This window comes from Seriola lalandi, unplaced genomic scaffold (assembly GCF_002814215.2).
Source record: "Seriola lalandi dorsalis isolate HSWRI2012SDOR001 ecotype SW California unplaced genomic scaffold, Sedor1 jcf7180002054898, whole genome shotgun sequence".
NCBI classification, from domain to species: Eukaryota; Metazoa; Chordata; class Actinopteri; order Carangiformes; family Carangidae; genus Seriola; species Seriola lalandi.
This window is the reverse complement of record NW_019525450.1, coordinates 1,514,354-1,529,577: the sequence shown is the minus strand read 5'-3', so window position 1 is coordinate 1,529,577 and position 15,224 is coordinate 1,514,354. Positions and strand designations below refer to the sequence as shown.

General features: G+C 40.6%; 1 protein-coding gene across 2 annotated transcripts in view; it reads left to right on the top strand.

Moving 5' to 3' along the window:
- The window catches only part of LOC111672264 (neural-cadherin), a 232,992-nt gene that overhangs the window by 114,573 nt on the left and 103,195 nt on the right, over positions 1-15,224 (top strand). For both annotated transcript variants that reach the window (XM_023429642.2, XM_087180218.1), the window contains one exon: positions 4,361-4,638. In XM_023429642.2, coding sequence (XP_023285410.2) covers positions 4,361-4,638 — 278 coding nt within the window. The remainder of the gene's footprint in view (positions 1-4,360; positions 4,639-15,224) is intronic.

Genomic DNA, 15,224 nt, shown 5'->3' with positions numbered 1-15,224 from the left:
CTGCAGAAGGGAGGAGGAGAGGAGCAGAAGATGAAGCAGTGCTTATCATTAATGTTCTCAATTCTCCAGTAATGCCTCAGAAGTAGAAGATTTAGAAAAAAGAAAAATCTTTATTCCCTATGTCTCTCTATTTTTCCCTGCCCTACCTCAATAATGGAACTTATCCCTCAGTGTTTTCAATCCAGCACGCTCCACTTGACTTTTAATGATACTACGTTGGTTTTCCACTTTTTAAAAATCATTGGTATGGCGCTCGGATACCAAGGTTCATCTTGTCATTGTATTAATGTGTCCCTGAGGGCAGTGCAGAGGATTGTGGAATCTACTCAGTGCCTTGGAACAATAGTCCAAGGAACAATACGTCCCTCTGGTCCTTTTTTGCTTGCTATACACACTGCTCTGCCTTAGAGAGAGTCAATAAGCATTTCCTCAACACTTTGTAGAGTACATTCAAAAAAGTCGGGAAATTCTTTTCACCCATTAAGGCCTTGGGGAGTAAAGAGACTCCAATGAGGGATAAAGTATTTTCTAGCCCATAGAGCAGGGAGATGTACATTTTCAAAATCTTACTACAGATGAATGACACCATTCAGAGCATAGCCTCACCTGAAAACAAGTTCAAAAAGTTGGCCATTATCCATGAATAAGAAATAAGGAATAAGGAATGAGAGAAAGAACCAATATAGTCTCCCTCTGTCAAGAATTTAGAATGCTTTATTGAACTCCCAAATTAACAAGAAATGATCAGCAGCATGAATAAAGCCGTCTGTTAGGTCTCACTGAACTGGATGTACTAATTAACCTCTATATATGGTTGTTTTCAGGTGAATATCTCTGCTGGGTGCTAACTGCTTTATAACCATGTGACAGCCAGCATGACACTGACTTCATCACAGCTGCTCTTATCCCCAGATGTTTCCCTCTTCACTGCACTCCCTGCTTGGTCCCCCTTCTCCCCTCCTTTAATATTCCACCCAGAATCTTTTGAGTATTTTACTTCAGTCCGTCACGATCACTTTAAATTGATCAGTAACAACAGATTCAGACGTTGAGAGTAGAGAAAACATCAGAAGAAACTTCTCGCGCAGTTGCATCAACCTCCCAACATTACATTTTTTGTGTTCAGTATGTTGTAAACATTTAGTTTGCCATGTGTCGGTGAATACACTGCCTCTGTATTTCCTCTGTATTGCAGCACATGAATTTTTGGTATCAGTGTCAATATGAAGCCTCAGTTTCTATATGAACAACAATACTTTCTTTTAGACCTTACTTTAACACTTTGTAACACTCAGTGCTGTGGACACATCTCAGTCTGATGTTGAGGCTCATGCCTGTAACGTTTATTATCTGCTACATTGCCCCCAACTCCGCCACCTCTTCTAGCTTCCACATTAGCAGTGTAGCTCATAATGGCTATATGGTACACAGTACTAACCTGATGCCCTCTTGTTTTATCAAAGTGACATTTTTGTGAGCAGATATGCAGGTTAAAACACAGTGATGCATCCATCCAACAGCTTAATGTGAACTTATTAAAGGATTAGGCTAATAATAAATCCACTTTTTATTATTTTAACAGATCCCCTGAAGAGGATAAAAGAAACACTGAGTCCATCCTGCTTACTACACCCGCTATATTGATTTTAATGAAGAAATATTTCATCTCTTTTATGGACTCACAACACAACACTTGTTAGCAGGATAAATTCAATGTTGGTTGTGGTCATTCTCTAGGATTTGTTAAGTATAAGATACAAAAGATACTGTATACAATACTGGACTTTAAAAGCCTTAAAACACTTTTGCATACCTAGCAGAAATCACATATTTGTTTTTCTTGCCAAGATGAAATAGCCTTGCAGAACCACGTTCTCCTTCATTCAAGTTCAACCTACCTTATCTTGTGCCTCACTTATACATCTTTGTGGAGCATGGCTTTCTGAAGCCTGTGGGAATTCTTTTGTTCCCATTTTTGTTCTCATGGTAAGTGGACAGGAGACACATTATATTTACACCATGTGTAGTTTTCAGATTAGACTGGTTTGTAGGACAGCCATTCTACATAAAAGGACCCTTAATGGACATCTCAGTAGTTTCAACCATGGCTGTAATCACATTTCGCACTTGCTACACACTGTCCTGCGAGCCAGTCTCCTCTAGGGGGGCAATTGACGCCACCCCCGCAGCGTGTTCGGTTTATGCAAAACGCACGTAACATCTAATGACACAGGCAAAGAGTACAGGAAAGATGGTTTATAGATATGTAAATATATGATAAACAGTAAGATCCATCATTTATATCCCATTCAACCCCGCCTCCATGTTTAAATTAATTTGCATAAGGCTGTACATATTCCCACCAACATTAAAGTCTAGGGAAACTGATGAATATAAGCATTTGTGTCCAAATTGACTATTAAGGGGGAAGCATTAATGGCACAGGTGGGTAAAATGAAAGCAGGTGGTTTTGAATGGAAAAAAGCCCCACTGCTGAGCACAGTGTTTAAAGTTGAAATGGTATGAGACATCAGTCAGCAATAACAATGATCCATAAAACATAACCTGTATCAGAGTTACAGCCGCTGAAGCACAGGCCATTTGGGGGAATAAGTGGAGTAGATGTGAACTGCATGGTTAGTGAGCACAATCCAGTCACACTGAATGAGGTCCAATCAGTCCAGAACATTGAGCATGAAGTGACCCTCTTTCGGTTCAACACAGTTCACAGTGAGTGTGTGTATCCGCGCGTGTGTGTGTGCACACATACATTTGTGTCTATGCATGCACGCATGCCCCTCTTCATGCCCACTCTGCTTGAGTCCATGAATGTGTATGTAGACTCAATGGAAATCTGCTTGACCAGTGTCAGTCTCACCAGCCAGGGACAGCACATCCAAATGCAAGCACACCAACACACACACACACATACAGTACATATTCAATTTCCATTTCATTTTCCCTTCCAGTGCTTTATCAAACTGCTCAACCTAGACACTCATAGTTTCCTTTTGCCTCATCACCGTTTAACCCACTTTTCCAGGAACTAGTGCAGAAGAAGAACAGCTTGATTTCTTAGACCAGAAACTGGCTACTGTACTGTAATACATTCCTAAAGTGAATCTGCATTTTTCACATCTGAGTTGTTTTGTTTGTGTGTGTGCGTGTGTGTGTTGGTGTGCATGCATCTGTGTTTGTTGGTCTGTGTAAACTAGATTAGCCAGACGTTATTACCTATGTGTGCATTTACAGTAAAAACACGAATATGGGGCATGGAGTTGCACGATAGATTGCGTGTTAATCCCTGGACTGGGTTTAGAGCTAGTAGTTCCTGTTGCAAATGCACTCATTAAAAAACTATGAAGTTTTGAATTAGAAGCGGTTTAGTCACCATATGTTTATGTCAGTCAACATAGACGAAGACATAAAAATTGTAAAGACTCACTAATGTACACGCAGGAGACTAAAAGATTACAGCAATGTATGCAAGAAGATCAAAAACACTTTCAGGTTAAAGCTGGACCGGCTCTCCAGCCAGTGTGACATGGCAAATAAGCTTAAGATCACTCATATGTTCCACATGTTAGCTTCTGTCTGCCAGCTGTTTGGACTTGCTATCCCTCCTCTTCCTTGTCCACATTTTATGCTTACCTTAGATTTTTTCTGAGAAATCAATTGGTGTGCCCTAGATTTTCATTTTTTATTTATTTACTGAAGTGACATGAGGCACCATAAAGGACGATATGCAATATGGAAGGCAATACATTTTATTTATATAACTTAATCGTTTTTTTTCTTCTTTTTTTTTCAAATGAAAAATGTCAAAAAAATTAAGACAAACTTAAACCAGTTTTCAGAGGCTAAGTCTTCACTGCAGCTGCTTCTTTGTAAAAAAAGCTGCACAGCATTGCCAGTTCTCAAATGCAGTGAAGGGGACTAGGGGACAAACAGAAGCACTAACAAGTCGTATTTCATTATATTGTTGTTGTGTCAGATAATTTACACTTTAAATGATGAAATGCATCATTTAAATTGTAATTTTATATGATATAAATCTAAAAAATGAACCCTCACCCCAGGAAGCGATCCAGTGTTCTGACAGGTTGTTTTTGTGATGAGATGTATTGCCTCCATAACTGATCTATGAGCTCCAATAACACATTAAAGCCACAGTCTCATCCAAACCCTGGTGGGCAGTGTTTGTATACAGGAAGCTGGTGGGGGCACTAGCAACACTTACTGTTGGCAGATTCAGCCTGTTGTACTGCTCATAGTCTCTGGGGTTCAAGTAAAAAAAATAAGAGGTACTATTATAGTGCTATCTTGTGTTTCACCTTCTTCTCTGTCTTTCTCCATCCAGCTCCAGTCATTCCTGCAGGTCAGCGTGTCCCAAGTGCGGATAGACGAGTGTCCCAGCTCAGAGTGCGCCGGGACCGGCGGCTGCACTAACGTTTTGAATGTGCGAGATACACCCACAGTGGTGGATTGTGGGACTATGAGTCTTGTATCTGTGACCGTGGAATCCACAGCTGTGTGCTCTTGCACAGGTAGAGAGCAGTCCCATCAGCCCTGCGCCGCATATCCCAGGAACCCCTGCTTCAATGGTGGAGTGTGTATGGACACTCAGCATGGCTACAGGTGAGTTGAAAATGAACATCGCACCCACCAACAGAGCCTAAAGCACAGTGTTTGGTAGCAAGCCATCACTTCTTAAAATAATAAGTGAAATAACAAATTACATACAAATGATGACATTATGATAGTTGTCATCACAAAATGTTGATAGTTGCTTTCCCTGAGGTAGCAGCAAAAAGCAAGATTTATTTTTCTCTGGCTGAAAATACTTCTTTCACTTGGACTTTATTGCACAAACCGAGGCAATAACCTAGGACACTGTTTAGTTTACCTAATAATTTACAGGAACTCAGAGCTTCGATATGACTAAAGCAGAAACTGCTGAAAAGGAAAAATGTGAATAAATGAATACAATGATGCAATGTCCTGAAACTTTTAACATATAAATGTGCTTTCACTGTGAGGGTCATTAGTGAAATTATGCTTTTGGTTCGATTTTACTATAACGTGATCTTGACACGTTCACATTCAAACGTAGACATGTATTGAGTTTGTTTGACGACTTTTTCAGGCAGATTTTACCTTCATCAAAGTCTTTTACTGAAAAAAACTGTGTAATATGCAGAATTCTATTTTTTTTCCTAAAAGAAATCACAGACAAAATCATTCTGGTATTTATTTCTCACTGAAACCCAAACTGTAACTGTGGTTTAGGAAGCCAGCAGAGTGAGATAGAGAGAGCTGCGACAATAGGAATAAAGGGCTGGAAATGAAAAAATTACAAAGATTGCAAAGGGTAATTTTGGACATGATTGTACAGTAGATGACTGTACATGTGTATTTCTGCTTGTGTGCAGTTTTAGAAATTAAGATTAAAGCTGTGTGTGTAGGGAACTCATTTAACACCGCAGGCTATTCTTTTTTATTTCATCACTGGAGGTTTCACTCTCTGTCTGGTGCTCTCTCACTGCCGGTCTTCTTTGTTGTTGCCAGGCTATGGAGGTTAAAATTTGAGGTAATTATTTTAACCTTTGTGAATCTTGTAATGCTTGTGTTTTTGATCATGTCTGTCTGAACAGCTGAGATTAATGGAGCTTTATACATGGTTGGTATAACAAAGTTCAACCATGTTGCTTTAATCAAAATAACAAAAAATTGGGTATAGTTTAGGTTTTTAGGTCTTATATACGCTTACATAATTACATCATTATTTGTGTCACTCTGCATGAACTAATGTGCAGGATGATGGATAAACTTATGTAGTCCTTTTATCTGTCACTTTTTTTTCCTTTTCCTTACATTTTCTGGGATGGAGCTATGTCGTTACCATGGAGCCCTTTACTTTTTTCACATTCTGTTATGCACAAATCATTTAAATTCCCTTTTGTCCCTCGTCAATCCACAGACTGTAAACATTTGGTCACATTTTGCGACCATGTTTGGAGTCAGTGCTTCTAAATTTTATAACTAGGAGCACGTTTGTTTTTTTTTAAATCATCATCATGTATCATGTGAAACACCAGGAGGGAGCAAGAATTGATGTGTGTGTGTGTGTGTGTGTGTGAGAGGGAGGGAGAGAGAGAGAGACAGAAAAAAGAGTGAGATACAGAGTGATAAGAGAGCTAATACGAGACTCTTGTCATCATGTCAATGCTGGATGGGGATCATTTTTCACGGGCCATCTACCTGTGTCCGGTCCATAAGCACTGTCGCTCTCACTTGGTCCTTTAGTGACAATGAAACAAACTCGATTCATTCAGACCCTCCTGAGCCACTACAGTCCCAAATTTCTGATGAGGACAATTCAGACAATCTTGTGGCGAAAGAGGCAAAGACCCGCTCTCTCCAACGGGAATAGTGTATGTGGCTGAGATATTGCAAAGAAAGGACAGCAGTGTATTGTGTGTACTGCTCTTGGTGTGGCCCAACATTTGCGGGGAAAATGACGTTTGTCGACTCGGCCGCAAACTGTAAATATGAAACACTTGTAAAGCACAATAACGGCATGAGGCATAAAGCGTGCATGGACAGATGCACTGATGGTACTGCAGCACTTTAAAGGCAGGAGTCTACTATGGTCTGCGGAAGAGGCTCAAATGAAGATCTAATTCAGTGCAGCCTATCACAGCGCAAAGGAAGAGTTGCCATTCACTAAATTCAAGGGTCGCATTGAATTGTTAACAAAGAACGGAGTTCAGGTGAGTCCACCCTACAGCAATGACACAGTGTGTGTGCAGTTCACTGGAGTTATAGCAGATTCACTGAAGAAGAAGTGTAAAGATTAAGGATTTCACTTATTTGCTCCTCGGGACTGATGGTGACACTGATGTGTCAACCAGAGAATGTGAAGTAGTCTACATGGATCCTGTATCAAGGGAGGCTGGGAATATTTAGATTGGCCATGTTGAAGTCCAGCATGCAAATGCTGAATCTATGCTAGTTACAGTATCAGGGCATGGAGCGTATGTTTTATCAGAAAAAAGAGCTGTGGTGGAAGAAGATTAAAATTGATAATACCAAAAATATATTTATACATACTTCATTTGATATATAAATAAAACAATACAGAATATGAAGTTCTTGTATTGAATGTCAATGTGACTTAAGAGGTCCCCCTAAATTTTGAGTAAGGATCTCCGATGTGACCAGATGAAAAACTTGGTATGGATCCCTGAATCTACGCTCAATACTGCATAATGACAAAGCGAAAACAGAACATTTTGCAAATTTATTAAAAAGAAAAACTGAAATACACATTAACATAAATATTCAGACACTTTATTCAGTACTCAGTTGAAGCACATTCGACAGCAATTACAGCCTTGAGTCCTCTTGGATACGACCCATCAGGCTTTGTACATCTGGATTTGGGGATTTTCTGCTGTTCTACAGATCCTCTCTGGCTCTGTCAGCCGGGACGGGGACTGTCGGTGGTCGGCCATTTTCATGTCTCTCCGGATATGTTTAATTGGGTTCTGCAGACCTTTGGACCCCACTGTATGAAGCGTGGTCTTTAAAGCTGTAGTAAATGTTATTGTAAAAGTAACTCATGCGTTTTTGGCAGCTGTGGAACAATACACATCAGTACGATATGCACATGTAGTGTCGATCACCACAATGGTGTGGTTCACTGCCTAATATTTTTTAATTTTTTTTATTGAAGTCTGTAGGTCAGAGCAAGGAGTCGACTATTTGTGGGATCAATTTACCGTTGGTGTTGATCCTGTTCCCCCACCTTAACACTGTTTTGTGATTTGTTACTTCATCAGTACGTCAGTCGAATGTTTCCATTCATTTCTCAAGATTTTGATTATTCAATACAATGGTTGTGAGGTTGTGTGTGTGTGCGGTTTGTTAACTGTTGGAAGGGTCAGCCCATTTATGAATAATTTATGTGCTTATATAGATCGTTATTGTCAGCAGTAACAGAAGAATTCAGTGTTTATATTTGTGTGGTGTTCTGTATGCTTATGTTTGTGTATGTAACTCACCCCCATACTTACCTGAGTAGGTGGTATGTTCCAGTTATGTGCGGAGGAGAAGGTAAAATACCATCCAGTGGTCAGTAGGGAGGAGAGAAGGTGGGCGCTCGCTGTGAGGTCGTAGTGTGTTTGGTTGTTTTGGCTTAAATTGTTTTTGTTGAATTCCCTGGGGATAATTTTTCCTCTGTTTGTTAATATTTTTGGAATAAATATTCCTTTTTTGAGCATGTACACCAGCCTGCCAACCTGCTTTTTGGCAACATCCCTTCAAAGATTTCCAGTGCTCAAATATCATTGTCTGCCCTTTATATGAGATGGCGGCACTACAAGCCCTGAGAGGAACGCCATCTAAATCTTTAAGTTAACATACCAGTTGACATATCGGTTCTGCACACACATGCTTTCATGTGGTTTCAAGTAATATTAGCACAAAGATTTCCCCACCATCAAAGACAGGAAATCTTGGCTATTTGAGAAGCTTAAATTAAATGTCATATCAATTTTTTTTCAATTTTTATCAATTCTTTTTTATTATGGTGAACTAATTGGAAAGAAAATCAATAAGGAATAATCTCAGGACATGAGAAATATGTTTGTATGGCTAATACACAGGTGTGGTTTTAAGTCTCTGCACTGCTTGTGAGCAGAATCAGGCAGGGGAAGCAGACATAACAAATATAGAGAAATCCCAAGCAACTCATGCTGTCACTGAAAAAGAAAGCTTGCATTAATATAGCAGGCATGTCTTCAGGTTTTGAATGCACCCTCTTGTTGCATCAAGATCAATAAACATCCTGTAGTGCGTGCTTTATGCCAGCTTTTTGGTTCTGCCAGACATGAAGAATTCCCAAATTCAGCAGCTTAGCTGGTCTACTACCTGGCTTTCAGACTTAACAAGTTGTAGACTGTGGGATTTGCTGTCTGCTGTTATGTTGGAAAGAAGTACGACACGGTAAATAAGGCTCCGGTTAGGCTGATACTGTTATTCCCACTTCAAGGAACCCTGGCGGTTTGTGAAGACGGGAGTGAGAACTTATCATATGGAATGTTTTTCAGCCTGAACTAAAGAATGAATTCATTTCCAGCTTTCAGTAATGTCTAGACTGGTGTGATACTGAGAAGGAGAGCTGGGGAGATGATGGAAGAGAAAGGAGGAATTAGAAGGAAATTAGAGGAATAAACAGAACCTCAAAGCATATGCTTTTGAGACTGTGCTGCCAGAATGAAGGCAAAATGCCTGTGGTGATAGTGTGCAACTGTGTGCGAATGCGTTCATGCTGTGTTTAGTTTGGAGGCAAATTCTTTCTCAGATGATTTTGGTGATTAAAAAAACGTGAAGGAAATGAACACATCAAAACAAACGACCTGCCCAGTGGCGCTAAAGGAAATTTTTATTTAATACTATGGCAGAAAATGTTCTAATAATCCCAGAACCGTCGAGCTCGTAAACTGAACTCCCAGGTCTTAACATAACAGCTTTACATAACAAATAAAGCTTTTCATCTGGCACCATCATCAGGTCAGTTGTTTAAATTTTACATTACATCAGTTTATGACTAAATACCTGCAAATTCTAATGACATTTTCATTTGCCTCGGCTTTACTTTGTGTTCAACTCTAATTAGCAAATATTAGCATGCTGAAGTGCTAAACTGAAACTGTGAACATGCTAGCTGACATTAGTATTTAGAACAAAGCACCACTGGGCTTCAGTACAGGCTCACTGAGCCACTAGCTTTAGATGCTCAGGCCTTGCTAACACCTGGTATTTTGCTGCTCTACAATGAAATAAAATTTTAGTCTTTTGAAATAGCTAAATATATTTAGTTTGTTATGAAACTGTTGGGAATAATCAGACTGTGGCAGAGTACTTCAGATGTGGCCCAGGAAGCATTTGCGTTCACATTGCTAAAAGAAAGTGGACACATGTGGTCCAGACCACCTCTGAATGTGGTCTGAGTGATCTGATCTCAAATGCGTCTTCACTGCGTCTTGAGAGCATTCACACTTGAACTTAAAGCTGTCCACTTGTGATCTTGGGATCGGATCACCTGAGACGGATGTTAATGCAGGTCTGAACAGGGCCACATGTGGCCGCATTCTTTTCGCATTGTGAATGCAAATGCATCCTGGGTCACTGAAGTACCGCCTATTCAACTGACGTCCTCTGCCACAGTCTAATTAGCACATTGATTCGCTCAACCCCTCCATGGGCTGCTCGCTCTCTCTCTCTCTCTCTCACACACACACACACACACACACACACTCACCAACACATTGGCAACAGACCCATCTGTTGTAATCGGACTGCCTAAAAACAGCAACGCAAACGTGTTTATTTGCATACACAGCGGGGAAGTGAGATCTGATCACACGTGGTCACTCGAGACGCATGTAGAGACACATTTTAATGTCAGGTGTGAACTGACACGCCTAGAGCTGACACGCCTAGAGCTGTTCACTTGTGATCTGATCACCTGAGATGTATGTTAATGTCAGGTGTGAACACAGCCTCAGTCTTGTTTTAATCACCATATCAATAAAACATTCATGCTAAGCACAGAGTGGGGAGAGTGGAGTGAAAACGGACTGGCTACAGGATGTACCACAAACCACAAGGGTTCATCACTTAAAGGAGAGAGATGCTGAAAGCATTACAGCATCCATACATCTGTGAGCACAGTCCCGGAACGCACATGCAGCGAGCTCTCAACCACACGCTGAAAGACAAGCAGAGAGGGACGGTAAAGAGACAGATGGGGTCGGTAAAACCTTAATGGATTATTTGATGGTCCACCAGCCCACATTATTATGTATGAAACTGCCAATCAGTTTATTTACATATTAACCGAAGGAGTGGGAACGCCACTCCAGATTGTTCAGGCCGACTCCAACCCCTCATTAGCACCTAAGTCCTCCTTTACTCAAAAATGTATCTTGATTTTTTGTTACCTCACTTTGGATGTTTGACTCTTTTTTTTTTTTTTATTATTTGAGGTGCGGAGTTTGACACTGGAAGGCTGTTTTCACTTTCATTGCTGAAATAGAATAGAAAATAGAAAAATAAAATCTCTGCTCACCCTGAATAGATACATACGTTTATACAACAGTTAGTTTCGACCACGTTATTTGATTGGAGTCATGCCATGAGCGCTGATATAGAGTCTTTAAGCCTTTCAGCTACATGTATCACTCCGCTTTACAGCTGTTCCATTAACCATTAATCAGCGTTACAATAATGGTCGTTATCTATTTTAGATTGTAACAAACTTTGCTAAGATAAATATATTATACACACACACACACACACACATATATATGTATATATATATAGTGTTCGTACAACTGTAGTATAAAAGCAATATCACACCAGAGGGAGTGATGTTGTACTGAATATCAGCACGGCTGTGAGTGTCTTTAGTACCTATGTCTGAATCACGGTGCTGATATTCAGTACAACAACAATCCCTCTCATTTGATATTGCCTAAATGACATGTTGTGACATCACAGCTGGTTTGGAAGCCGGTGGTCCAATATGCAACTTACACAAGCAGAACGTAGAAACTTGAAACCTCTGGTGCACATACACTGTAACTGACTTTTCAGTAAATTAGAAGGCAAGTTGTGTCTAGTAGTTAAAGTTTTGAAATTAAACAAAGTTTGCATATGCATAGATTCTGTTATTATTCAGTGATGGAGAAGGATTTTTAATGGAGTAATTAACCATAACAATAAACCATATCTGTCTGTCATGTCTGGAGGAGATCTTGAAAATACAGCAAGGAATACAGATGTGTAAATATTTCTTTTACCTTTTCAAATTCTTTCCACATATTTCCTAAATATCCTGCTGACATGATTGGATTTATAAAATTTGGGTAAAAATTACTTGGGGACAGCTGGGGAAAGTCTGACAATTTCTTCTGCACAAAATACCCTTATTAGCGGCAAAGGAAAAGTTTAAAATCTCCTGACGCCTAAGTGTGACTGTGTCCCCTCGCCTCCAGCAACAATTCAACACTTGAGTGGCTCTGGCATTCAGCTTTTAATACCAGTGCTAAAGCTCAACTATACAGCATCTAGTTTTGGACACGGGCACTCACATGCCCACAAAAACATTAAAATGAAAATTATGCAAACTTTAGCACGAGTAGCAAGTGGGGTTAGACGGGAAATGATGTGAGAATAGAGCAACAGTTTTCTTTGCAGCTTTGACGTGTTCCCAGAGACGCCACTGATGTCGATACGGTGATGACACTACAATGTCAAGCAGGTGTACAAGGGATGAGGTGAGGGGAGTCTGCTTGAAATTTGTTGAGGAAAATAAGTGTGTTTTTGTATACACACACGCATACATACATACACACACTAACACACACACACTCACTCCTAAAGCACATAATACATTAAATACCAGTGTATAGCATTCGGGGTGCTCAATTGGCAATAAATGGAATATAATATTCATTAGCGTATATTCAACAAATCTCCTTAAAGTAAGGATCATGAGTCCTTCATGTCTGCACAGGGAGCAAGTCCTCAGACAAACCAATCACTGGCTCTAGAGAGGGTCTTTCATGTCTTTATGTTACCTGAAGGCCACCAAGGAAGGGGTGAGGGAAGGAGTATTCAGTTGGTTGCAATCTGCATCCTCAACGCTAGATGCCATTAAATCTTACACACTGTACCTGTAGATACGTATAAAAGAGATAGAGAAAATAATCATGAGAGCAAAAAGCAAATTCTTAACATAGAAGAAAATAAAATACGACACATAAGAACACCATGGATGAAATGCAAGCACCTGTTGGGGAATTAGCAGCAACATCAACGACCCACTAATGAAGTTCTTAAACCTGCTGAGTGGCCTGCAGTGCTAAGTCTAGTGTGATGAGGAGGTTGACAGCTTCGGGATATGTGCTGTTCTGGAACCTGGATGTTCCTGTCTTAATGCTTCTTAGTCCTCTGTGGGAGGGAAGGGAAAATGAAAAGGTTGTTAGAAGGCTGAGAGGAGTACTTTTGAACTTTAAGGCTCTTCTTTTTTGAGATTGTATCCAATAATTCTGTATGCATCAGTTTTGTCCAGCTGTCTCCTGTCCTGAGGTAACCACAAAGCTCTCCACTGCTGCTCTATGCAGCTGCAATATGCCATTCCTGTATATACCACAGTTTTTTCAGTTGTCTTTAAAAGAGAGGTCTCTGGTGTGCTTTCTTGAGAGTAGTAGTTGTGTTTTCCCTCCATTTCAAGGTGGATGAAATTGACACTCACAGGAATTTCTAGCTGACCACTTGTTGAATTTCAGTGTTATTGATGACCAACGATAAGTCATCCAGAGGTTGTTTGCATTACACCATGCATTATTTGCATGCGTTATTTTCAAACCTATTAGAGATCAAACCCATTACTGTGGTGCCATCAGCGAACTGAAACATCCTAACAGGCTGCGAATGGGAAATGCAGTCATTTGTGCACAATGAGCGCAGGAGTGGGAACAGTACACACCCCCTATGGGGTTTGCTAATGCTTGAGGGTTTAGAGAATTTGTTCGACCACCTGCGTCCTCTCCAACAAAAAGTTAAGGACCCATTGACACAGAGACTCGTCAACTCCCATCAGAAAGACTTTTTCATGCAGCCTGGATGGCAGAACAGTGTTAAAGGCTCAACTGTACTCGACAAGCAGAACACTTGCATAGGTTCCAGAGGCAAAAAGAGTGAAGGCACAATGAAACTGCATCATCAGCAGACCTGTTTACTCTATATACAAACTGAAAGGTTCTTGGACAACAACGGAGAGATGTTACATACCAGGCGTTCAAAGATTTCCACGATAACAGATGTCAAAGGAAGAGGTCTGTAGTCATTCAGACAGCTTGGGTTGGCTTTCTTAGGCGCACAATCACTGTGCCAGGGACCAGTTAAAAGTTCATATGCACTATGTTTCATGGTAGCAGATGATACCAGATCAGGGCCTGCAGCCTTCCTACTGTTTTGCCTGTGCAGCAGGTTTCTTGCTTCTTGCTCTCTGGTTCAGATACTGTAGTAGCCGCCACAGCCCTGTGGTGTCCATAGAGTTAAGCCAATGTTATACTTTATGCATCCATGCATGTGAGGGTCCGCTAGGGTCTGCGTGATATAAATATTGTCATCAGAGCGTGAATGTGAGGCACTGCTGCAGATTTCTGCGTACCAATTGAATTGAATTGGACATATTTTAGCTGCTGTTCTGTGTAGAATTGTGAAATGGAAGTTTGCAACCACCAGGGCCCTTCCTACAGATGACCGTCTGGCCAAACTGAGTTACTGGGCAAGAAGGGCTGTGGCCAGGGAAGTGAAGAAGAATGCAATGGTCACTCTAACACACGTGGTCTTTCTGTAATTGGGAAGACGTTGATACAATGCATTCCATAGATCCTTAATTATCACAAATAAATGCCTTACCCAAACCTAAACCTGATTCTAACCTGAACCTCAAACCATTAAACAGCCCTTTGAAGTTGTGAGGATAGAAACCACAGAAACACACACACACACACACACACACACACACACACACACACACACACACACACACACACACACACAGACAGGACAGTTTGGTAAAGGTGAGCTTCTAGGCAATCAAAAGAGCTTTGAAGGAACATTAAACACTGGCTTTCCTACTTTCCACTGGGGCTGCTTCAATTGAAAGAAATTGCATTCCTTCTTACAACCGTTCATTATAAAACCAAAGTATATTCCTCACACTATAAGTACATGCTTCAGTGTAACATTAACTGGCAGGGGACCAGGCTCTGATTTTGCAGCATTTGGGTTCATAATATTTCACAAGGCCTCAGTGGGTGCAGACATCAGTGCTGCAGTTCCCTGACAGGGTTTAACTGCCTGGCCTCTCCAGTGTTACAGAGTCTGACATGCGGATGAAAAATGAGATTTTCAGAATATTCTTGGTGGAGCCTAACTTGAAACACAGCTCTTGTTTGCTTCAGTTGCGTTATAAATAGAATCAAACCTTTCACAACCTCGTATTAGATGAAAAATCTAGCATGTTAGCTGTCACATGCTGCCAGTTCTTGTTTCGCATCTCTGGCAAACAAGTGAACTGAGTGTCTTCATTAGCATAGCTCACTCTGTGTACAAGGCCAAAAGTGGGGTGAGAGTGTTTC